The sequence below is a fragment of the Sorex fumeus genome, unplaced genomic scaffold (genome assembly GCF_029834395.1).
Source record: "Sorex fumeus unplaced genomic scaffold, SorFum_2.1 ptg000044l, whole genome shotgun sequence".
In the NCBI taxonomy this organism is placed as follows: Eukaryota; Metazoa; Chordata; class Mammalia; order Eulipotyphla; family Soricidae; genus Sorex; species Sorex fumeus.
The window spans coordinates 26,715,861-26,740,992 of NW_026606101.1; the positions used below are offsets into that span (position 1 = coordinate 26,715,861).

General features: G+C 41.6%; 1 protein-coding gene and 1 non-coding gene across 7 annotated transcripts in view; both read left to right on the forward strand.

Moving 5' to 3' along the window:
• The window catches only part of PLCB4 (phospholipase C beta 4), a 444,937-nt gene that overhangs the window by 311,615 nt on the left and 108,190 nt on the right, over positions 1-25,132 (forward strand). For all 6 annotated transcript variants that reach the window (XM_056121270.1, XM_056121275.1, XM_056121273.1 and 3 more), the window contains exons 7-8: positions 17,606-17,685; positions 20,368-20,421. In XM_056121270.1, coding sequence (XP_055977245.1) covers positions 17,606-17,685; positions 20,368-20,421 — 134 coding nt within the window. The remainder of the gene's footprint in view (positions 1-17,605; positions 17,686-20,367; positions 20,422-25,132) is intronic.
• On the forward strand, positions 12,305-12,468 carry LOC130030844 (U1 spliceosomal RNA). Its single transcript, XR_008793519.1, has one exon. It is a non-coding gene; the product is annotated as a U1 spliceosomal RNA (small nuclear RNA).

Consider the following 25,132-nt stretch of genomic DNA (forward strand, 5'->3'; position numbering starts at 1 on the left):
AGCTCCCCCTACCCCACCTCTCTACAGATCCTAGTTCCTTGTCATGCTGCACTTCATAGCACTTAGAGCTCTGTGTGTAACATACACTCATTTATGTTACTCCTCCACAAAAGGGCCATATCCCGTTCACTGCTTTCTCCCAAGGTCCTTAAAAGATTCTAAGCTCAACATTTAGGAATTGGTCAATACAATGACCTGTTTTGTCACTATATTGATGTTAACCAAATCAATAAATTAAAACTTGGATGATAAACATGTATGACCCTTAATGTTGTACACTTTAATCTGCTTATATTTTAATTTGAAGGAAAGTTAACCGAATATCTTTTGACAGGGAAACATAAATAATAGTCACAGGGTCTGGGATACCATGGTGTTATTTTTAGCTCCTTTTTCAGGATATAAAGGGGCTCTTGCTAAGAATCCACGACGAGACTGAAGGGCTTAACCCTGGTGTCTTGTCTGCTTTCCAATTTAGAACACTATTTTCTGCTTACCTAGATCCTTCCTGTTGATCCAGTTAGAAAATTTAGCTTTCATTTTCTCTTCTTAAAAACCTTCTGTTAAAAAAAAATAAACAAAAACTGCTGAAAATTTCACAGCCCTTTTCCCTCAAACCCAGTGTGCTTTTGAGTAATAAGTGAGTCTGATATTTCACAAAGCTTAAACATTTATGAGTAAAAGAAAACACACAAGGAAGGAATTTTCCTAATTTTAAAAACTGTAATAAAATTCCCCTTGTTTTTTTTTCCCCCATGAATGATTCTCTTGGCCCCTACCATAAACTATACAAATAGCAGGCATTAAAACACCTTTCTTTACTTACAACAGCTACTCCATTTCTCGTATGTTTTCTACAATGCAAGAAGCTCAGGATTTTGTTCTCCAGAGAATGGAAGGGAGTACAGAAGTCTTTCATTAAGTTACAGCTGCTGCTCTACAGCGAACTGAAATCACAGACTCACAGCACATAATGCAAACTTACACAGTCCTCATTTCAAATTTTCAAAATAAGTCTCTTATTTTATACCAACTTGAATTTTTCTTTGATTGCAAAAAAATCCCTAAGCTATTATTATGAGGTTTAAAATGCAGAGATTTGGACTGAGTATAGACAGTTTCCACATTGGTCATTATACTTTATGCAGGTTGTAAATGTTTGACTAACTCCCTAAATTACACTTTGTAACCAAGTCAACAAATCACTGCATGGATAATGACCATCAAAATTAAATGACAAAAAGGTTAAGTATTATTTTTTTGTATACAAAAAGATAAACTTGGCATTTTATTATATATATAATAAGATCTAATTTGAGCAAACTGGGACGGATATCAAAATGGATTTGCTGAACTTGAATCATGTTGAGTGGAAGATTTATAGTAAAGGTGCATGGAGGAGCAATTTATTCTTTCTTTGGCCAAGGGAAAAAGAAAAAATAAAACATATCCAGTTTACTCTTTGCTCAGTCCTCCTGGGGCTGCTGAGCTTCCCCTTTTACAGTTTTATGCTCTTAACTAATTCCTCTACAATTACTGAAGCTTCAAAAATCAGATTTGGGGGCCGGAGAGATAGTACAGCAGGTAGGGTGTTTGCCTTGCATGTGGCCGACCCGGGTTTGATCTCTGGGTCCTATATGGTCCCCCCCAAGCACCTCCAGGAGTAATTCCTGAGTACAGAGCCAGGAGTAATCCCTGAGTATTGCTGGGTGTGACCCAAAAAGAAAAAATCAGACCAGGGCCCTCTACCTCATCACGTGCTTCTTAGAAATGCAAGTTCTTACTCTCCACTCGGCCTATTGCATTTGAAATTCTGAGTGGAAATTCCAGAAATCTTTCCTCATTGCCTCCTAGGTGATTTTAATGCTGGATATAAGGTTGAACACCTATTGGTTCAGTATACAGGCAAACTTAGTCTAGTCCATTTCAATTTTGAACCCAGCTCCACAGATTGGTAGCCCTCTGAATTCTGCTAACATTGCCATTGACTAATATTTAAGAACAAAAACGGAAAAGAATGGATTCATTTCTATGACCCTGGAAATAGGTTCGCTCCAAAATAACCTCTGCAAAGATGCCATGGAAAGTAGTTTTCATTGACTTACATAATCCAGAATTTCTCAATGTGTGGCTCCCAGACCTTAGAGATGAAGGATCTCACCTGATCAGGCCAACGAAAGCAGTAATACCACACTGTAGCCAGCCCTCTCTGAGTGATTGTGGTGAAGCTTGAAATCATGGCCCTGTAGAAACCTATGCTCCGCCTGCCAACTAGTCTTTATACTCTACTTCTCTTTGCAGAATTTGTGTTAACTTCCTAGTCTGCTGCCCAAGCTCTCCTGGACTTCTGTCTGCTTTATACTGAAGTAGTACTGTCGCATTGTCCTCCCATCGTTCACTGATTTGCTCGAGTGGGCACTAGTAACATCACCATTGTCAGACTGGTCTCACAAAATCTCACAATACTGAAATACTAGCTTACAAATCTGAACTTCATGTTTATCATTCAAACAGGAATGATTTGTTTCTTCACTACATACAGTCTCACAGAGTAGGGTGAAGTGTGTGTGTGTGTGTGTGTGTGTGTGTGTGTGTGTGTTTTCATATTTCCAAGTTTGAAAATCGCCGTGATTCGTTTTGGCTTGAATTTCCTTTAACTTTAAACCATTCTAAATTTAAATTTATGGCAGATAGACCAGCAAGGGGTAGTAAAAAGCTTTAGAATAGAGGACAAAGCTGTGAAGCAGAGTAAATAATCTTAAATTTAAGTTGTTTAATCTTAAATTTAAGTGTCCATCCCTGCCTCTTGTGGACAAATAAAGATAATGGGCTTCATTTGTTTTTACTGCTGGCTTAAGGTTAGAGAATGCTGATCTCTAACCGGAAGGAGGGCTGTGTCATTCATCAGTAAATATTTGGCACGCAGAGCTGGAGAGACAGTACAGCCAGTAGGGGTCTTGCCTTACATAAGGAAGCAGACCCAGGTTCAATCCCTGCCACCCCATTTAACCCCCAAGCATCTCTTCGAGTTTTCTCTGAGCACAGACCCAGGAGTACTCGCTAAGCACTGCTGGCGTGACCCAAAAGCCAATAAGAAAATAAATGAATAAATAAATAATAATTAATGGAGTTTGGGCTGGAGTGATAGTACAGCGGTAGGGCATTTGCCTTACAAGTGGCCAACATGGCTGACATGAGTTCGATTCCTCCGCCCCTCTCGGAGAGCCCGGCAAGCTACCAAGAGTATCTCGCCCGCATGACAGAGCCTGGCAAGCTACCCGTGACGTATTCGATATGCCAAACACAGTAACAAGTCTCATGATGGAGACGTTACTGGGCCCGCTTGAGCAAATCGATGAACAACGGGAGGACCGTGACCGTGAAATGGAGTTAGTCAAACTTGTGCCTGGGACCTGCCTCTTCCTCCCTCTTCTCCACTTTCATCAGCCATATTTCTTCTTCCTACTCTCTTAGCTTCTCATTCTGCCCTTGAGACTCTCCTCAGTGTCTGGCACTTCAGTGGCTTATCCTGATGGCTTTTCAGAATGCTGGTCTTCACCCAAGTCCTGTTTTAATTGCCGTGCTCTATCATTCACAACCTAGCAGCTTCCCTGAGAAAGATACTGCCCGTGGTGGCCTAGCCCATGGCCACTCAGTTTCCCTAATTGGGAGTGTTATCAAATGGCTCCAGCAAAGGAATGCAAACTGAACTGCTCTAATTGCAAAGAAGCATAATATGAAGTTTCCAGGTCACCTTTTGGCATCTGGGGGAAAAAAATCACAATCTTTAAAGCACTTCTCTATTGACTACCGAGTTCTAATTTTCACTGCCTGCAAAAACTGCCACAGTAGTATAATATATGAGTAATGTGGGGTCACATGAATTCTAATCTTTCCTAGTCTTTCGGGTACATGTAGAAGATAGCATGCATGAGGAGGTGAATCAGACCTTTCACCTTTCGTAGAGTTTGCTGCCTCTAAGCACGAAGATCTAGAGAAAGTAATTTAATAATAACCATGATTAGGAAGTGGCTAAGTATAGCTTATGGAACAGATCAGCCCTCCTCTGGATTTTTTTTTATTAACAGTGAACTTACTATTTTAAAGACTTCGAATTTTAAAGAATATTAAATCACTTCTTAAATTTTAAATCCATTTTTACAATTTTAAAGAGCTTACAGTTTTAAAGAATTTTAAATCACCGTTTTAAGAGTTGTTTAAAAGCATCCACATGAAACAAAAGATAAAAACAATATGTGAGGAGACTCCAATGTGGCCCCCAAACCGCGAAATACTCACTGACTCCAAAATACCATAATAAGAACAGCTCCAGTGAAATCTTTAGTTCCAGACAATGTTCAACATGCTTTATACATAGTATCTCATTTAACTCTCACCTTTAACTTCTGGAATAGGTATAATTATCTTGATTTTTACAGAGGAATGGGAGGCCTAGAAATTACTCAAGAGGTTGAGTGATTTGGTAAAGGTTACACAACCAGGAAATGGCATAGTCATAAGTCCTGAACCCTGTCATTGGATCGCCACCACCTTTATATCTCACAACTTGGTCCATTTTTTTCATGTACTTAAAGAATAGAGTGGGGACAGTCACTAACCATCTGTATCATAGTATGAATTTCTGTTTTACTTTTTGGGAAATGTTTAATGTCCTACCTGTGGGAAATGTAATCAAACAGTAGCTGTTGCCAAACCAGTGGTCTGCAAAAAGTGTTCCTCCAGAGAATCTACACTTAAAGATGATTCTCTAGTCAAGTCAGGTTGAGAAAATCTTGTTAGTTTTCAGTTTTAGTTTACTATAATGCTCGCATATCAATCTCAGTAATCTATTTCAAAAACATTAATTTATTTTCATCCATTAAGGGGTCACAAATTCTTTTAAAACAACTGTTTTACATATTTTTTTAAAAAGTCAGCAAATGATGTCATAAAGGAATTATTCAGCCCAGTAGTTTCCCAGAAGTAGCAAAACAATGTAATCTAGGAACTTGATTCCTCTTTACCATAAATACTGACTTTATTGCCCAGTTTTTCTGCTGCCACATTACTTTTCTTTTTTTCCCTTCATTTTTCGTGACAGTGAAAAGTGTAGCCAGGAGCTTTGTCTTTCTTTTGTTGTTGTTGTTGTTGTTGTTTTGTTTGGGGGCAACTCCCAGTGATACTCAGGGCTTACTCCTGGCTCTGCTCTCTGCATTCCTGGCATGCATGCGCTAGGACCATATGGGGTGCTAGGGAACGAAGTCAGGTCAGCTGCATGCAAGACATGTGTCCTACCTATCTACTTTCCTTTGGTTGGTGATGTCACTGCTATTCATGTTGTGATAGTGTTGCTAATGTTTGAGCTCACATGTGCGGTGTCCTCCACCAGCAGTGCCAGAGGTCACACTTGTGTCCTCAGACACACAAGGCAGATGCCCTTATGGCCAAGCTGTAGAGGGGAGTTGATACCTATCAGTTTGCTTTGTCTAAGTTGAAGAAGTTGATGGTGCCTTGATAAAGTTGGCCAGAAACTCTATTTCTGTCAGAGAAGATGCAGCTGGCATGTGTCTGCGTGTTGAAATACTATTCATTTTGTCATGACTTAATTTGCCAATATTGTCAACTGGTGCATGTCAAGAGCAATGTGACCTAGGGGATTAGAAGTATAGACATCAGCCAAAGAAACAACTTTATGAACACCTTTTAATTCACCAGCTGTTCACTTATGTCTTACAACCAGGATTTTGCAATTTTGGCAGTTGGGATCAAAAATGGTGCTTTCTCTCACTAGTTTAGGAAGATGTTCTCATTTTTTGTAAAAATCTAGAATTTTTTTAAAAATTTTTATTAGTGAAACACCATGAGGTACAGTTGTAGACTTACAAGTTTTTGTGTTTGGGTTTCAGTTATACAATGATTGAATACCCTTCCCTCCACCAGTGCCCATTCTCCACCACCACTGATCCCAGTATCCCTCCTTTCCACCCCCCCCCATCCCCTCCATCCCACCCTGCCTCTGTGGCAGGGCATTCCCTTTTGTTCTCTCTCTCCTTTTGGGTGCTGTGCTTAAAATTTAGAATCTTAATCATTATTTGATGTTATTATATTAAAGTAAGATCAGATGAACCAAATATCTCATTTTCTTTTAAAATAATTTTTGGAGTTTGTGGGAATGTGTCTGCTCTGGACTTTGGAATAGTAAAGAACTTTCATCATCGTTTCCCTGCAGTCAGTAAAGATGAGCAAAAAGCATGAATACGTTCTGAATGAACATATGTATATTCATTTTCTTCTTTACAATTGTTGGTTCCCTATTTGACCTGCCAGATAGGCTGATAACAGACAAATGAGCAGGGGAACACATACACAGTTACCATTTTTTAGTTTTTCATTCATGAGGCCATCCCAGGAAGAAGTAAATAAATACAAAAATAGCAGTGAGACTATGTTTACATGGCATTCGAATAGAGAGAGGAAAGAAGAAAAACCATTTCTGAAAGGCCAAATAATTTCCAAGTAATTTGGGGGATAGAAAAATGGGAGAATGGATCAGAGATAATGAGAGTTTTTGAAGATTTCACAAAGTAAAAGTGTGGTATCAGTTTTCATCATCCAAAACAGAAGATTAGCATTGTTCCTGGGGAGGAGATTTATGACAATTGAGTTTTTTAGTAGGCTCTGTGTTAGGCAGATAAGGTCTTTCAGGAAATCAGAAACTTTCTGTTCAGTAATTCTCAAGCTGAGAGGGCGTGTTTAGTGTAACATTTCCTTATTACCTTCAACATTATATTTTACCAGCAATCTCTCTAGTAAAATAACTCCAGATATCTAATCTAGATTTAGATGTGGTTATTTGGGACGTGATTCTCTAGGCTCAATACGACAGTGCAACAGGGTATCTGTAGTATCAGACTTGTATAAAAATCATCTCAGGAATGATAAACAGAAACCTATTTGGTATGAGAATTTGACACTTTCATTTCTGACTGATGACCAAAACTAGCAATGGATGTCCTTTCCTTTCTTGTGATTATTTAGAGGTTCTTTTTACCCCAATTCCCCCCTGCTGATAACCAGCCAGGCATACAGACTGTTTTGACTATCTGTGAGTGACTCAACTAATTTTAACTGGGAAAGTATAAATATTATTCAGGCTCATCTCATTCTATCTTTCAAACATAGTTAAACATATTCATATATGGTAGCTTATTTCCTGCCCCGAATTTCATTTGCTATATTCCAAAGGTGATCTAAGAATTGCAGAGTAGTTAATAAACTCCTTCTTTAGCCTTCATCACTTTTACTTTGTCGACAAAAAACAGCAGGTGAAAAAAAAATTGTATTTTGGGGCTGGAGACCCAGATTTGATCCTTGGCATTCCCTGTGGTACCCTGAGCACTGCCAAGAGTAATTCCTGAGTGCAGAGCCTGGAACACACTCCAGAGCACAGTAGGGTATCTGTAGTATCAGTATCAGTGTCTGACCCCAAAAAGGGGGGCAGGGAAAAAAAAGAAAATCTGTTTTTCTCTAAAGAGACATTATGTCAAAAAAAGAAAAAGTTTTATCTATTTCGACCCCACCCTCACTCCTGGTATATGTGTTGGGGGGAGGGGGGGTTCTGATTGTTGTTGCAAACCTCTTAATAACTTCTTGGCCACCAGTTTTCAATAGTTTGCTGTTGGTCATCATCCAACTGGTTTTATCAATGTGATTGTATCTTAATTGCAAACTTACCTCTTTTACTTTGCAGGAAATTATCTCTATTATCTGCACTTTTCTTTATGGGGCAGCAGTTCCGGGGAGTTTAGACTCCTTTGCCTGATCTTTTCTCACTCTCTCTCATGGCTATCATTGTCTGCTGTTGGCCTTTTGTCCCTTAGCCAACTCTGACATTCTGTCCCATGAGACTGACACTCAAGGATTTATAGCGGCTCCTCTCTCTTTAGTAGAGCCAGAAGTAGTTGACATGAAAAGGAACTGCATTTCATAACATAATTTAGATATTGGTTTGTGAGATACAAACAGAGATAAAATATTCAACTATTTTGCCGAGTCCTCAGTAAAACAGTAGCCTCGCTGCTTTTTCTGCCATTATTCCTACAGTTTAAAAATTCTTGAATCATAGTACAACAGGTAGAGTTCTTGCCTTGCATGTAGCTGACCCTGGTTGGATCCCCCAAGACCACACATGGTCCCCCAGAGACTGCACGTGACTTCCTCCCCACCCTCCCAGTACTGCCAGGAGTGATCCTTGAGCATGGACCTAGGAGTAAACCCTGAAAACCTCTATGCATTTGGGAAAAAAGGATTGAATAATTAAAAAGTACAATTAAAATCCCTGGACCAGAACCTGCCTCAGACCTGGTCTTAACATCCAGGACAAAAATCTAAAAAAAATAGAAATGCTGGCACTCAGTTTCCTCAGCCGCTGTGTTGATTTCAACCTGTCCAAGTCCTCAGGCCTAGTCAGTCTGAAGCTGGTGGGCCTTCAGGTTCACCATATTCTTTCTGATCATGTTTCCAAGTTCTGGGAATCAGACTTCCCTCTTGTTTTTATACCAAATTATCAAGTCAGTGTTCTCCTAAGAAGTGCAGACCTTCCCTATCAGGACATCCTGATTTTAAGTTGATGTCTCTTAAACAGGAGGGAGCTGTTACCTGGAAGAGGCTTCTGCAGGCCCATTTCCTGGGCCTAATAGCTAGGTCCGGAGTCCCTGTAACTGTGGAATATCCTTCATCTTCCCCGATGTTACCTACATTGCTCTTAGGTATCTTACTTGTAGTTTTCTTTAAATGACTCTAACACACAGAAGAGTGTGTGTGTGTGTGTGTGTGTGTGTGTGCGCGCGCGCGTGCGCGTGCGCGTGCGCACACGCATACCTTTACATACACATCTATGTCTATATCTGCATGTCTGAGTTTGTCTTTGAGAATTTAAATCCAAAACTAGGCAATGAAGATTTAAAGATCTTCATTGGTAGTCCTTACCCTAAGGATGGTTGCTTAACATTAAAAAAGGCTTGCCTTAGAATCCCACACACCATCCAGTCTATGTAAATTATAGCTCAATAGAACAAAACCAGAAAACCTTTCATCATCTGGAGGGCAGTTAAGTGTTGATTAATGTACAAGATCTGTTGCCCGTAGATGAATAGGGCATAAAAATCCAGATCCCAGTGCTTCATGGCATCTTCTGGAAGCTTATCAGAGAGGCAAAATATACCTGAGACATACCTGATGACATCTGTGTCAGCTCTTTAACAGAATCCTCAGGGGGCATTAATGCACATTCATGTTTTAAAAATACTGACTTAAGTGCTGGAAAGATAGTTCAGGCAATTGTTCTGCATGTGGTCAACCCCTGTTCAATCCCTGGCACCATATATGGTCCCCTGACCATCACCAGTAGTGACTCCTGAGCACAAAGCCAGCAGTAGTTCCTGAGCACTATTAGATGTGAACCCTACCAATGACAAAGAAAAAAAAATATTTAGCAAATATTTTCTTGTAACTGCAATCTAGTCTCTAATGCCAGCCACATTGTCTACCGATGGTAGACCATCTGAAAGTGTCTTCCCCTAATCTAACCTCAGTGTTAAATATTGACCATCAAATACTGGCTAATACTTATGCTAACTTTATTCACCTTTCTTATATACACCAGAGATTCCAAAACTTATTTGGCCTACCACTACTTTCCAGAAAAAGAAAACCACTCAATACACACTGGAAAATCTATCTTCTTTATGTGAACAAACAGAATGCATCCCTTTGTTGTATTTTGGCAACTACTGCCCCATATTTTTCCAGTGACTCCTGGGGGACAATACTGTCCACTTGGAGAAACACTGGTATTGACCCTTTAATAACTATATTGTTTTACCTATAGCATCTTTAATTTTTTTTTTGAATTTTTTTATTTTAATTTTGGCTTTTTGGGTCACATCTGGCAATGCACAAGGGTTACTCCTGGCTCTGCACTCGGGAATTACTCCTGGCAGTAGCTCAGGGGACCATATGGGATGCTGGGAATCGAACCCGGATCGGCCGCATGCAAGGCAAACACCCTACCCGCTGTGCTATTACTCCAGCCCCCAAAGCATCTTTAGTTTTTGGATCTGAACCACTGCCTATGTTTTAGAGGCTGTCTAAAATTCAAATACCTTACTAAAGTGAAGTTTCTGGTTTATTAGAAGGATGTAGTTAGATACTTCACTAACCATTATTTTTCTTGGGATTCATAAAATGTCACAATTTTTCATTAGAAACACCTTGTAAAGAATGTTGTCTTACTACAATACTGTCACTGTCACTGTCACTGTCCTCCCGTTGTTCATCGATTTGCTCGAGCGGGCCCAGTAACGTCTCCATTGGAGACTTTGTTGTTACTGTGTTTGGCATATTGAATACGTCACGGGTAGCTTGCCGGGCTCTCCAAGAGGGACGGAAGAATCGAACTTGGGTTGGCCATGTTGGCTGTGTGCAAGGCAAATGCCCTACCTCTATAAATCTTTACTTGAAAAGTCCTTTCAATGTATCAGAGTTAATAGGGGCAGAAGGCAGGGACCACAGACACATTAGCCATGGAAAGTCATGGTACATCTATATATCTGAGCTTACTCCAGGCTCCGCACTCAGAGATCACTCCTTGCAGATTTCAGGGACCATATGGGGTGCCAGAAATTGAACCTGGCTCAGCTACATGCAAGGAAAATGCCCTACCCACTGTACTATCTCTCTGCCTCCATTTTGCCTCCTCTTGCTTGTACCAACTAGCATTAAATAGCAATTCCCTCCGTGTACTTGCCTGAATTTCTAATTCCAGTCAGTGTGATTTGTTTAGGTTCTGGGGAGGGATTTGACAAAAGCAATGAGCAAATCAGGAACCAAAATGATCAGAAACTTTTCAGATCTTACGGAAAGATCAGGTAGACCCAACTATTGACACCACACCATAGGAGCATTCATCAGCTCCCTTAGGAAACCAACTCAAACCATCCTAGGTGAACAATGGAAGATAGTCTGTAGGGGCCACTCTTCTAGACACTATAAATCTTAACTTGAAAAGCCCCTCAGTGTATCAGAGATAATAAGGACAAACGGCAGGGGCCTGATAAGATATAGCCCAGGTTATATGCTACTTATGAGGTATATATAGCCCAGGGTTGACTATTTAAGCTCAGAATCTGCAGATTTCTGCCTCTCATGACAATGTGCACTTGAGTCTCCTGGGAACCTAGTAAATACAGATTCAGATTCAACTAGTCCAGGATAAGACTCGAGATTCTGCATTTCTAACAAGCATCCTAGACACCACCTTTGACAGCCCAATTTGAGAACTGTACTTCTTAAATATAAGTTTGCAAAATAATCTCTTGAAAACCTCATCAAAAACACAGATTTCTGTTTCCTGGCTCTAGGGACATGTTTCCCAGGTAGGACCCAATTTGCATTTTAACAACTCCCTGGTGATTTTGTTGCTGCCTGGCTTCAGTAGGAAGTCTCTAGTTAACTTTTAAACAGATTTAGCTACGATGTCTCTACTTCCCCCATCAAGAGCCTCCTTTTAAAAAAGCAAATTGCTGAACGCCAAAAGATTGAGGATGCTATTAGGTCTTTCCCTTGAAGAACATTGCATACCAGATTTGCAGAGTATCACGGGGAATCTGGCTTTAATTTTTGTTTTTGTTTTGCTTAGACTAAAGACTAAAAAAAAAAAATACAAGAAAACCCAGAAGTGAGACTGAGTTCAGGAGACAACGCTACCTCAAGTGGTACTAAGTAGGCATTGCTGAGCCATGCTAAGCGTGGCTGAGTGTGAGTCCCCCCCCCTCAAAAAAAATTTATTTATTTTTAGTAAATTAAAGTTTCTGCGGAACTAGAACTTATAACAGGACTAGAAAGTATCGGAGAGAGTACAGTCCTAATCCAAGGCTGATAGGCCCTTCAACGTCAGGACATCACCGGTGCCCAACGGCTCTCTCCTGTCCATAAGACTTAGGCGGGTCTAGAAGACCGCTCTCAGATTCAGTGGCTGCGCAGAAAAGACTGGAAGTCCGGGACTTCCGTAAGGGGCGTGTCGTATGCAGATGACAATACCGCAGAGTACCCTGGTCCTGCCCTGTGGGCACGCTGTGACCTCGACTAGGAACGAAAGTGTTTAATTTCCGGCCGAGAGAGATTGCGGCGAGGGTCTTGACTGTCAGAGTGTGCGGAGGGCATGCGGAGGGCAACCGTGCTAAGTGGGCATGTGTGTAAAGGGAGGTGGTGTCGGGGGTGAGTTGTGCGGCGGCCGAGTGAACTCATACTTACCTGGCAGGGGAGATACCATGATCACGTAGGTGGTTTTCCCAGGGCGAGGCTTATCCATTGCACTCCGGATGGGCTGACCCCTGCGATTTCCCCAAATGTGGGAAACTCGACTGCATAATTTGTGGTAGTGGGGGACTGCGTTCGCGCTCTCCCCTGGTAATTTGGTTAAAAGTTAGAATGCGTTTTCCTTTTATGTTTCGTTAGTTTGTAGTGAGAGGCAGAGACTTGGATTTTTACAGTCTTGAAAGAAAAATGATTTAAAGAAACTTAGAAATGGTGGTACCGGTTGTTTGAGTAAATCCTGTGGCCATTTTTTTCTCAGTATCCCAAATACACGCCTGTGTGGAAAGTGAAAGTCACAATACTGGGAGTGTTTGCTTTGATGCTTTATACCTTTTTTTTTTTTTCTGCAAAGAAATTAACTTTGGGGGGTTGGAGCACAGCAGGTAGGGTGTTTCCCTTGCACGCGGCCAACCTGGGTTAGATTCTCAGCATCCCATATGGTTCTCTCAGCAATGCCAGGAGTAATTCCTGAGTGTAGGGCCAGGTGTGACCCAAAAGGCCAGGAAATAAAAACCAAAAAAGAAAAATTAATTTTTCCCAATAATTAGGTTTTTACTTCTTTATTTGATTTAGGGGCCACATCCGGCTGTGTTTAGAGCATTGGATGGGGTGCCCAAGGTCCAACCCCTACAGCGTTTAAGTCCTGGCTCTGCACTCAGGAATTATGTCTGGTGGGGTTCGGATTGCCTTGGGATCAAACCCCAGGTCAGCTGCATGCAAGGCAAATGTCCCTCCTGCTGTGCTACCTCTCTGGCCCCAAGAGAAAAGAAATAAATAGCCATTAGAGAAAAATGTATGATACTGCTGTGTATGTATGTTTGTTTCTGCCTGTCTTATACATCTTTTTAATGGGAAGATTATTTTGATCTGTGACATTTTATTGTTGTGGGGACAAAGGAGAAGGTAATGGTGAGACCCAGCCATGCCAGGAAATGAGTCGGGGCCAATAAATGGTAAAAAGAATTCTAGGGAGTCCCTGAGGAGAAGTGCAACATTCCCAGGAGGGAGTTGAAGGCAGCTCCTCTGTTGGTCAGTTCCCACAAACCATCTGAAGCACAAGCTCTCAAGAGCCCTTTGAAGGACCTTTGCTTTTGTTTATTCATTTGATTTCTCCTTTGAAGGGCTGAAGTAAACTCAAAGTCCGATTTGACAGCATTGGAAAAGACCGGAAACACGAGAACACAGTGACAAGTACAAGTGCTCTCTGAAGCACAGAAACTGCCCATTTGTGTATGTGAGCAGAATGGCCCTGTGGTCTGGCTCCCAGCATCCCTTGGGATGGGCAGGTCCAAGGGAAAAGACCAAGTCCAATAGGAATCATAGCCCCAGTGTGTTATTGTTGCGCCACTCTGTGTTCAACAAGGGTCAGAGAGGCATCTTTTCAAAACAAAGCAGCCAGAGGCTTCAAGATGGACCTCCAGGGCGTTAAAAATCTGTGCATATTTTCAGCAATCCACCCCTCACCCCCCACCACCCTCATGTTTAAAAAAAACTAAGCCTTAGTTTCTTTTGTTTTTAATTTTCTTCAACATGTTAATCCCGGCAAGCTACTGAGAGGCAAGCTACTGAGAGTATCTAGCCAGCTCCCGCACAGCAAAGCCTGGCAGCTCCCCATGATGTATTGGATATGACAAACACAGTAACAACAAGTCTCACGATGGAGACGTTACTGGGCCCGCTCGAGCAAATCGATGAGCAACGGGAGGACAGTGCTATAGTGCTATGTTAATCGGAAAACGAGGAAGTTGATACATGCATTTATTTCTCTACAACTTTCCATCTTTACTCTAGGACTCTACTGACACCTGCTGGCAGTTTTTCTATATTAAAAAAAAAAAGAGTAGCCAAATACTTGTTTTCTGTCGTTATTAAGCCTTATGCTGGGAGTACTTAACCTAGAAATAATAGAAGGAAAGGTTTAATAGAACTTTTTCATGTCGGTAAGGGAGACCAATGAACAAGTTGTCGCATGAAGGGCAGGACAGAGTCCTGTTTCCTGGCTGTTCTGTGCAGACTTGGAGACCCTGAGCCAGATACTGACCTCCCCGTCACCACAGGGAGAAACAGTCACTTACCTCCCAGTCCCAGGAAGGGCTCTTGAGGATCCCTGTGGCTTTATCCATCCACAGAAGCTGGAGTGTGATCACTGGAATGATGACCTCTTAGTTCAGTCTTAGGGACTCTCTGTCACAGTAACAAGGTCCATCACCAAAGTTGGGTATTTTGGGGGACTGACGAATTACATGGGCTGGAGCACCAGCACAGCGGTAGGGTGTTTGCCTTGCGCGCAGCCAGCCTGACCGAGCCAGGTTCGATTCCTCTGCCCCTCTTGGAGAGCCCAGCTAGCTACCGAGATGCTCTTGCCCACAATATGCCAAACACAGTAACAAGTCTCAAAAAATGGAGACGTTACTGGGCCCGCTCGAGCAAATCGATGAACAATGGGAGGACAGTGACAGTGTGACAGTAAGGGATTACATGGGGAAGGCATAGTTGGGCCACACCCAGCAACTCTCATAACCAATACTCCTGGCTCTGTGTTCAAGGAACCCAACTACCTTATCCCCTGACTATGGCACTGTTTTAAACAGGTGGATTCAAGTTGTCCACGCTTACATCTAGGCATCTCTGTCATTTTTTTCTAAAACCCATAGAATAAAAGGACAGAAAAATATAAAACAGCAGACATTCTCAGAAACTGTCTACTATTTCTTTAGCCCCAGGAAATCAGGGGCTTTTGTGTTTTGGAACTTATAACAAGCCTTCAGGTCGAGAAAAAAATGCTTCCCAGTTAATGCCAGTGAAATTATTTGTGCTTTTTCTGTCTCCTCTTGGGAAACTGTGTGGGCCTGTGGTTTGTCAGACCAATAACAGGATATTTGATGGTCCCCAGGGAGCTGCAGCCAATAGTCTGAACAGGAATGCGGGCTGATGATGAAAATAATCGCAGTATTTCTTTAATACAACTATTTTATATCTTTTTCCTCCCTTAGACTCCTGACTTCACTGTCATGGTTCCTGAGGCTCTCGGTGCTATTTACAGTTCTCAGAAAATGGCCTTTTCTAGTCCTGAAAGGAAATGTAGCTCTTATAATGCCTCTGCCCTCCCTCAGAAAGCTCTTAGATATGACTAGAGCACAAAGGGGAAAGCAAAAGCTCCCTTAGTAGCAGTCCTGACGGCCAGAGAGTTATCAAAACAAACAAAAACAGAAACAAAACAGGAAATGATAAATGTCGGTGAGGATGTAGAGAAATTGGAACATTTGTGTGCCAATGTTAAAGAGACAATAAACGAAATAGCTGCCATGAAGGAGGGTGGGAAGGATGGCTCTTCAAAATTTTAATCATCAATTAGAATTAACGTGATTAAGAAATTCCACTTTAGGGACTGGAGAGGTAGTACAGATTGTAAGGTGCTTGCCTTGCATATGGCCAACCAACATCCCATAAGTTCCCCCCAAGCACTGCCAGGAGTGATTCCTGAATACAGAACCAGGAGTTACCCCTAAGCATCATTGGTGTGGCCCAAAAAATTAAAATTTAAAATTTTTTTTTTTATCATTTTACCACAGTTAAACAAAAAATCACACACGCGCGCGCGCACACACACACACACATTATAGGACTCAATCATCACCTCTGACTTTTATAAGGACTGACTCAATCGTGTTAAACCTGGTTATACTGTTCAGTGTTGTCTGGTAGAAACTGATGCAGTAATGAAAATATTGTGCTGTCCAATATAGTAGGCCCTATTTCTATTTTTTGCTGGGTAGAAGGACTTCCAATCAGTACTCATGAGGCCTGGGGGCCTCTCCAAGTCATTCTTAGCCATCTGGCCTGTGGTGCAAAGTAGGGGCTCAACATGCAGTGCTCTTAGGGTTCTGCGGGGCCATATGTACACAGTGACTCTGACCTCTAATGCAGTACCCAGCAAAACTGGAAGGAACACATGGTCCGGTTATCAAGCCACGTTCAGCCATATACAAGGCGTGTTACTTAATTCTTGTGCTATATCTTTGACTCCAGTTTTATAACATTTGCAATGTAACTAACTGAGCACTGAATTTTATTTTTATTAAAGTTAGATTTAAATAGCTATCTAGTGACTGCAAAACTGGACTATAAATATCTACTACAAAATGTTTCCCTTTTGCAGAACACAAATTTAGTAATCTATAAATTTAAGATTAGGTATCAGTTTATGTTTATGTGAGGCCTCCAGTGGTATAGACACCCATGGTATCGATTTGCTACAAAATTGATACAAATTTTTACAAAATCGATACAAAATTTTGCTGAGAGTTGGTTCTTTATTTTACAAGTTGATGTTGCAGTTATTGATATCAGTTGTTGGATCCAAGGAAAAAGTGACCTTCATTCACACACTAGCCTTCATTTCCAGTAAAATGCCATTAAGAGACTCAAATTCCTTTCTGCCATGTAAAATATTTCTTCACTTGTCCTTGTAAATCCATGGAGTGATGTTATGAACTAAATTGATGTCCAAATCCTTATATAGAAATTGTATAAACACATCATTGCTTGCATACCTTGGCAGTTGGTGCATATTTTACTTTTTAAGGCCTCGCTAGAAAACATGGACAGGTAAGATATATTATTCTTAGGCTGAAGTAGAGTCACCAAATAAAATTTATGAACTCCTAATGCAGTCATTGTCTGAAGTGGGAACAGCGAAATATGTCATCATGTAGCCTGTAAGCTTGTTTAGAAATAATTAAGATTGCCAATGACTGCACAAGGGCTTAAATTCAAATAGGCTACAAATAGAGATCTCAATAAGTCAATCAGAGGTCAGCATTCCTTCGTGACAACCTTAGTGTTTAATGACACTACAGAGGGCACATTTCTCTTCATGAAAAGAATAAACACTGTTTACTAAATAGTAAGATGAGCGTGCCGAATGAAGATGACTGTGTGGCAAGAATTTATGTTCTTATTGCAAAAACTGGTTCCTCACTGTCTAATTAAAACCACTGTATTTGGGAGCTGGAGCTATAGCACAGCAGGTAGGGCGTTTGCTTTGCACACGGCTGACCCGGGTTCGATTCCCAGAATCCCATATGGTTCCCTGAGCACCACCAGGAGTAATTCCTCAGTGCAGAGCCAGGAGTAACCCCTAAGCATCGCTGGGTGTGACCCAAAAGAAAAAAAAACACTATCTTTGTGCAGATTTGCTCACCAAGAACACCTTTTCTTTCTCTTTCAGCAATGGGTCGAAGGTCTGAGATCAATCATACACAACTTCAGGGCCAACAACGTCAGCCCAATGACATGCCTCAAAAAACAGTGAGTAGTGAGTTATTTTTGCAGCTTTGTTCTTGGCTATAATCAGCAATTGGTCATTTTACTATTGCAATAGATAAGTTACATCACGTGTATGTCCAGGCAAGTTTTGCTTGCCTTCCCTTCCAAGTTTCTGCCTGTGGAGAGGTCGACCGTTGTCCGCCAGTTCTGTTCACGCCACCTTGCAGAGATCGTGTGATACAGCTACAACCGGAAACTGAAAGGAAAGAGTGGCCGGTGGCAGGAAAATTGTAAAACTTCAGCCCCTGCTTCTCCCTCAGCCCTGCCCACCAAGTGTCTGTTGGATTGTGGGGTCCAGCTTTTGTGCCCCCAAGCTCAATTTGCTGATAAATAGCTCTTCATGCACTTGTGAACGCCTCTTACGGTAATGAAGGTCTGGAGAAAGGGCTCTAGTAGGACACAGGTATTCCAAGTGAGAGCCCGTGGGCTCTCTCTCCAGTGCCATGCCGCTCCTCAGCTTGTCTAGGGGCAGCACTTGTGCGTGTCACCCCATCACAACCGAAAGGGGAGTGTGGGGGAATCTCTGATCCCTGGTACTATCTAAGGGAACCCAAGGGGCCTTATTCAGTTCAGGAATGGATTTTGTAGTTCAGTGTACTGTAGTGGTAGAATTTTTGGTTTTGTTTCTATTGTTTTCGGGTCACTCCTGACTGTCCTCAGGCTCCGCGCTCCAGGGCCATTCCTGGAGGTGTTCAGGGGAGCATGTGGCGTGTCAGAGGTCAGACTTGGGGCAGCTGCAGGAGAGCAACGCCTCTGTCGCTCTAGCTCCGGCTCCCACCGTGGTCGACTTTTAACGCTATCCAAGCATCCTCCCAAGGTGACATGAAAGTTATCCAAGCAGAAATCCTAGTCAAAATCAAAGTTAGCCTGTCTGGGGGGCAGTGATTTATGGAATTTGCGGGGTGCAGAAGGGAACCGAATTGAGGAACTGTGGTGATCACCCTATGTCTCTGAAAACCATGCCGAGCATCAGGAGGGTGATTATTGTACTGCTTGGGCACTTTACTCCATTTTCTGGTCCTTAAGACTCTGGGTACTAACCCCTGTTTCCCTAACCCACTAACTTAGTGACTGGGTAACTGTCTGCAAGTTGTAGCTGGGTGCCTTAACATCAGCTTCTTCAAATGGAAGTGATGGCTTCATTTCTAAGAGCTCTTATTGCCAAATCACCACGCAGATGAAGTAAGGTCATTGGGTTGCACCTAAGCCAGTACCTGGTTCCCATTTCTTCTTCTTTTTTTTTTTTTTAGTTTCTTTGACTTTTTTGCCGTTTCTCCAATTTTCTTTCCAGATCTGAGAGGGGAATCATTTCATTATTCTTGTGTCTTTTTGCTATGCTTATTTTTTTTATCTGAAGTGGCTGTGACATGTCCTCTTAAATGTAAAATGAAACCCAGGGAATATTTTGATGCTACTCTAGAATCCCAAGCACTAGTTTCCTCCTAACATGGACATTCCATATCTGGACAGCAAGCTGTACACGCTCTCAGGTGTCTTACCCAGATATCTTTAGGGAGCTGGCGGTGACTCATCCACCCTCTGCTGGATGGTTTAGGTTCACTAAGGCTTGACCCTAGAGAACAGACTTCTGCTGAAGGGACATTCCCCACAACTGGAGTATGACAGTCTTCCCTCCTCCTGACGGAATGTCCATAGCCAACAGCAGGCTGAAAAGGGTCCAACAGGCCATTTCCATCAATTCTGATGCAAATCATGAGCCTGAGAACTGAGGCTAAAAACAAACCATAGTTTTTAAGCCCACCATGTTATGTAACTGTTTGCCTGCCCTCTCTGCTTCCCTCACACCTGTAATCCGTGCAAGCATTCTCTTCATTCTCTTTCTCTCTCTCTCTCTCTCTCTCTCTCTCTCTCTCTCTCTCTCTCTCTCTCTCTCCCCTCTCTAACCCCTCCCCATAACAAATATTCACACCATGCTAATTGTTAGGCTATTATTAATTGACTGCAGTGCCAATGGAAGAGTGGGATCACTGGCCAAGAAGAGTTCTAACAACAAAAATACAAAGTGTTCTGGATCCCCTTGCATCCCCAATGTCTGGAGAAAGCAAGGGATTTCTCACCATTCACTTGAGCATTTATTTGAGTTGATGTACTTCCTTAACATTATAAATTAAGGACCCTCATTTTAGTTTCTACTTTTGATGAAGCTGGACATTGAAAGCTGGAGAAGTCCCCCTTAGGTACTGAAGACTAATTTGGCTGTTGTTATCATCACAATGTCACCATCTCACCACATTGTTATATTAATAAAAAGCAACAGTTAAAGACCAGGAAAACCACTGAGTAACTATTGGCAGTTGTTTTTGCTCAAAGCAAGCCGTGTATTTAAGTCATCTGGAGTTGTCAGATAAAATAGGGATTCTCAGTTAAATTTGAATTTCAAATAAATGGTACATTTTTTTAGTGTAAGTATGTCCATGCATTATTTGAGACCTATTTGTAGTAAAAAGATATTTTCATGTGAAACTAACTGAGAATTTTTAATTTGTTCTGACAACTCTGAATTCAACTCACAGGATACTTACTCTCTCTGGTTTTCAGAATAAATGTTCTTTGTCTGAATACATTCTATTTTAAAGTTATAACTGGAGCGAAGCTGTTCGTCCTGAGAAACGTTAAGACAATGCTGTTCTTGTTGTTTTGCAGCTGGATGAAATTGGCATTTATGACCAACACCAATGGTAAAATTCCAGTGCGGAGGTAAGTGCTTTGCTCCTATCTGCTTCCCTGTCTAGTATCACCCTCATGACATCAGATGCTCAAGAGGGTCCTTCCTGAGCACTTGTCGGCTAATTCCTCTAAGCAAGAATATTTCTGGAAGCTTGGTTTAAATCATTTCATTAAATTCTGTATTTTGGTCATAGAGATTATTTCCATCGCTGTAGGTCGCAGTAGCTCTAAAGAATGAAAGAACACCTGAAAGGTATCATCAAACCGGTGCCGTTTTAGATTTCTAAATGCCTTTAATCTACTTACTCTGAGCAACCAGCAGCTAAGATTAAAGCAGTTTATGTGTAATCTAGTGGGAAAGTAGGTGGACTGGTGACTTTTGACCCTTTCACATCTATGAGCCGAACACAAGTCAGTTGACCAGTGTCACTGGTTTTAGACCGGGTCTATGGAACATGGTACTGGACTAGTCACTCTTGTCCTGGGTTTTGCTGCCCCTCTGCTGCCCAGGGCAGTGGGCTCCTTTGGCTTCTTGCCAGTGCTGACATCACATTCTTTAGGATTGCTTCTCTCATCTTTACTCTGTCCAAAGTGACAGGGACAAGGGGGTGGGGGAGGGGGGAGGGAGAGGAGCTATAAAACATGGGTGGCATCAATAATGACGAGGACAAGTCCCAGATATTTCTCCACAATCTTCAGTTCTAGGGGTGACTTGTTTCACCCTCTGAGGGTACCTTTTGCCTCCCTTTTTGCTGCCCTTCACTCTCTGGCAGGTAGGAAGGTTGTCAGTGGTCAACAGGTACAGGTGCAGGTGCCCTTGCAGTGGTGGTAATGGGAGTTCTTAGCCTGTCTTTTGGTGGGTGGTATTTCTAAGTGCTTCCTGGAGTTCTAGAAGTGGACCAGGTCCCCGAGCTTCTGCTGCCCATCGGAAGCCGAGAGTGTATTTGGGATCATGAACTTAAGGGATCATGAACAGCCCAGATGATGTAACACAGGGAGCAAACCACTGAGCAAGGATTCTCCACACAGGCTCGTATTTGCTTCTTCATATACCACTTTAGCAAAGACCACAATATGCAACATCAAAAAGAACCCAGTGTTACTAAGTAATTGCAATGTTCTTTTAGGAATGTTGCTTTTCAGAAGTGAAGTGAACAGATCAGCAACTGTGTGACACCTAATAGCCTTGAATCAGGGGCTCGCTGACCCCTCCAGGCCATCTGTAACTTATACCTCTTTCCTCTGTGAGCCCGGCCACTTTACTGTGACTGCAGTTTCCATTCTGCATCTCTGTAAGAGTAGTTCCATACTCCCTCGATGCTGTTCTTTTCACCTTTAACAGATTTGTTCTAGAAATCATTGTTTTCCTTAATGCTATGTATTATACAACCATAAACTGAAGTACCCATATGACATAACTGAAATATTAAAGAGGAAATCAAAAATATGTGATCCATCAAAAAGATCACTGGGCACTATTATTTTTACTTAATTTTTAATTGGGTATTTACAAGGTTGTCTCTCTCATGCATTCTTTAACACTTTATAAATCTATATGGAGGAGTCTCTGCTTTTTGTGTGGTAACTTACTAACAAGTCTATTTATGTCAACTTCAGAAGTTTGAAAAATGCCCTCTTAGCCATCTCAACAATTCTGTCAAATGTGAAAAGAATAGTGGCCAGGGAGTTGGGAAAGATACTTTATACTGATAGCTATTTAAGTACTTGTGCTCTTTTGAGAGTAGAAGATTAATCCTTTTAATGTGTCCTAACATCTTATAACTATTTCCAAATATATAGTGCATTTCAATTTAAAATCAGGATTAATTGCTGGAGAGATAGTACAGCCCCATTTCTTAGCATCTTATTTTCTTCCAAGCACCTCCAGGAGCAACACCTAAGCATAGCACTCCCAGGTACGGGTCCAGTACCCCCACCAAAAAAAATTTAAAAGGTAGTATTGAAGTAATGTATTAGTTCGGCCTTAAAGAGCACAGCTAGGCTCAGGAAATGGACAAAGTGGAAATATATAGATTGTAATCAGAGCACCTCTAACTAGCAGGTCTGGTTACATTTGTATATATCCTGTTGATCAAGCTGTGGTTAGACAAGCATCAGGACCTATTCTGGTTCCAAAGATATTTATCTAGCATGTTAGCATACAAAAATTATTACCCCATTTTTTCAAAAGAAATATCCCAGGTGTTTTATCATCTTGGTCTCTTTGACATGACTTCTTCCTCCCCACTGGTGTTAACAGGTGTTTGAAACAAGACATCTGTGCTTCGGGAGTAGTTTGTTTAAGATTTGTTTTGAGTTGATACCATGCCAGAAAAAAAGGAGACAAATCTCTAGGCGGATGAGCTGCCAAGGTGGAAATTGTTCTGGATGTTTTAATGGATATAAAGAGTAAACACTTTTAAAATATCATTTCATCACTATCATCCTGGAATTTTTTAAATGGAAACTCTTAGGGGCAGTGCGCATGCTGTTAGAAAGGAATCTGGCTCCGTAGTCTTGACATAGCCTGGTAATGGTTCTGCTCTGTAGCATTAACCAAAATGAAGTATCCAGGAAGTTGGAGGAATGACAACTGAAGAGTGGGTTCATCTGTTGCACAGTTTCACACAGTCTCCTTTCTCTCTGACTTACATGCTTACACTCCATGTATCTTCCCACTCAAAACAAAGCTTTTTATTTGTATTCTCCCATTCTTTGTCACCAGGATTCCGAACCTCTGGCCAGAGAGTCAGAAATGGTAGTGAGACAATAGTTATGGACTATGACTGGGAAAGGTCCCCTCTCTTCCTTAAGAAAGTTGTCATTATAAAGGCCGCGACCTCAAGTATGGTGACAGCAGCCCTCATGAGTCATCTGCTGACATCCTGAATACCCCACCTGCCTTCCAGGAGACCTGGCCCTGCAAGGATTGTTACATGAGTCTATCCCAGCTTTTCCCATTATATAGAACACTGATAGTAACATGAGGACTTGGGGCAGGGGTCTTGAACACTTCACAGGTATTGAGGTTGGATAACTGTACACATCAAAACTGTAAGTGTCAACACTATTGTGACATATGTGGTCTAACTGACAAGAATTAAACCCCAAAAGTACATTTGATAAGGAGATGGAGTGGAATTGGGAGGGAACCCTGACTCAGAGGGACAGTGATATTGGGGCTGGGTTCAGAGTTAGAACACTGTACGCCAGGAACTCTTACAGCCTTGTCAATCACAGTGCCTACATAAACATTTTTTTTAAAAAATTAAGAAACGATTATACAGATTGCAGGTCCTTTGAGAGCAAGCAATGAGTAAGAAGCCCTTCCTAGAATTCTGCCATATCTAGGATATTTTTGTCCTCATCACCTAAAAGGTCCCTTGGAATGTGGAAAATAACCAGGCCACTTGAGTACTTTTTAGCTGCACTACATGCTAGTTCGTGGGTGGGAATAAATAGTTGAATAAATCAATCGTACTTCCTTTAAAAACCTCTATTCTTCTGAAGTGCCATTCTGTAGACTCTAATGGTGGTTTTCCAACATCGCCAGCCATTGAAAAGTGTGTTACTCTTAGAACCCTAATTAAATGCCATTCTACTGAACTTCTGATGCAACTAAAATCAAGGAATTCACCTTGGCTGCACAATCTCCTTATCCTTCAGTAAGTCTTGAAAATCAGGAGTGATGCAGAAAGCTGACTGGATAGAAGGCAGTAATCGAGGGAATGGCCCACCAAGCTTTATTGCACTTGTTTTCCCACTTGGACCTCTTTGATTACAATTCCACCTATTTTCTTTATTTTTTTTTAAGCTTTTGGTTCTCAGAGCTTAATCATGGCTCTGCACTCAGGGATCATTCCTGGCAGTGCTTGGGGTGCCCAGGTTTGAACCCCAGTCAGCCTTGAGCACGGCAAATGCTCTGCCTGCCGTACTATTGCCACCTTTTGCCATCTTATCTTTATCTTGTGTTAGACTTACATTTTCTCTCTCCGAATTATTTTTATTTCTTTTCTTTTTTCCTGGGGTTTGGATCACACTCAGCTGTCTTAGTACTTAGAGATCACTCCTGACAGGGCTTAGAAAGGATCAAGCCAAGTTGACTGTGTGCAAGACAAGCACGTTCTCACTGTTCTACCTCTCTAGTCCTGGGAATATTTTTCGATATGAATTTTATTCTACCGTGGCACTGGAAACCTTTTATTTCTCTACTGTCTCTTTTATCTACCTACCTCCTACCGTCACTGCCAGTGCTTAGACCGTTTTAGTCCCAGGGAAATTCTTGTTCTAATTCTTATTTCTTAGCAGTTCTCAAAGCCCTAGCCAGAAAATTATACTCACATACACTCTTCCCTCTTTTCCATCTCACCTTCCACAAAATTTCAAGTTTTCTGTCATACCAAAAGGCTCCAGTGTATTTAGAACCTCCTACATTCAGGTTCAGTTTATGACCTCCTGCATCCCTGGCCTGAAGGTCAGCTTTTATCTCTTGACAAAGCCTATCTGACCCTAACTGGTGCTCAGTTAGCTGAGATTGCTCTGCAAAGATTGGCCTCCTGATTATACTCTAAATGCCAGGTATCAGTCCTAGTGCAGGACTATGATTTCTAATCACACCTACTAAACATAACCTAATACACACACACATAAACACACACACACACACACACACAAAGAGCATTGAAGTAGATTTGAAGTAGATTGAGATAAGTTAGATCTCAGTCTAATCCAATGTATATAA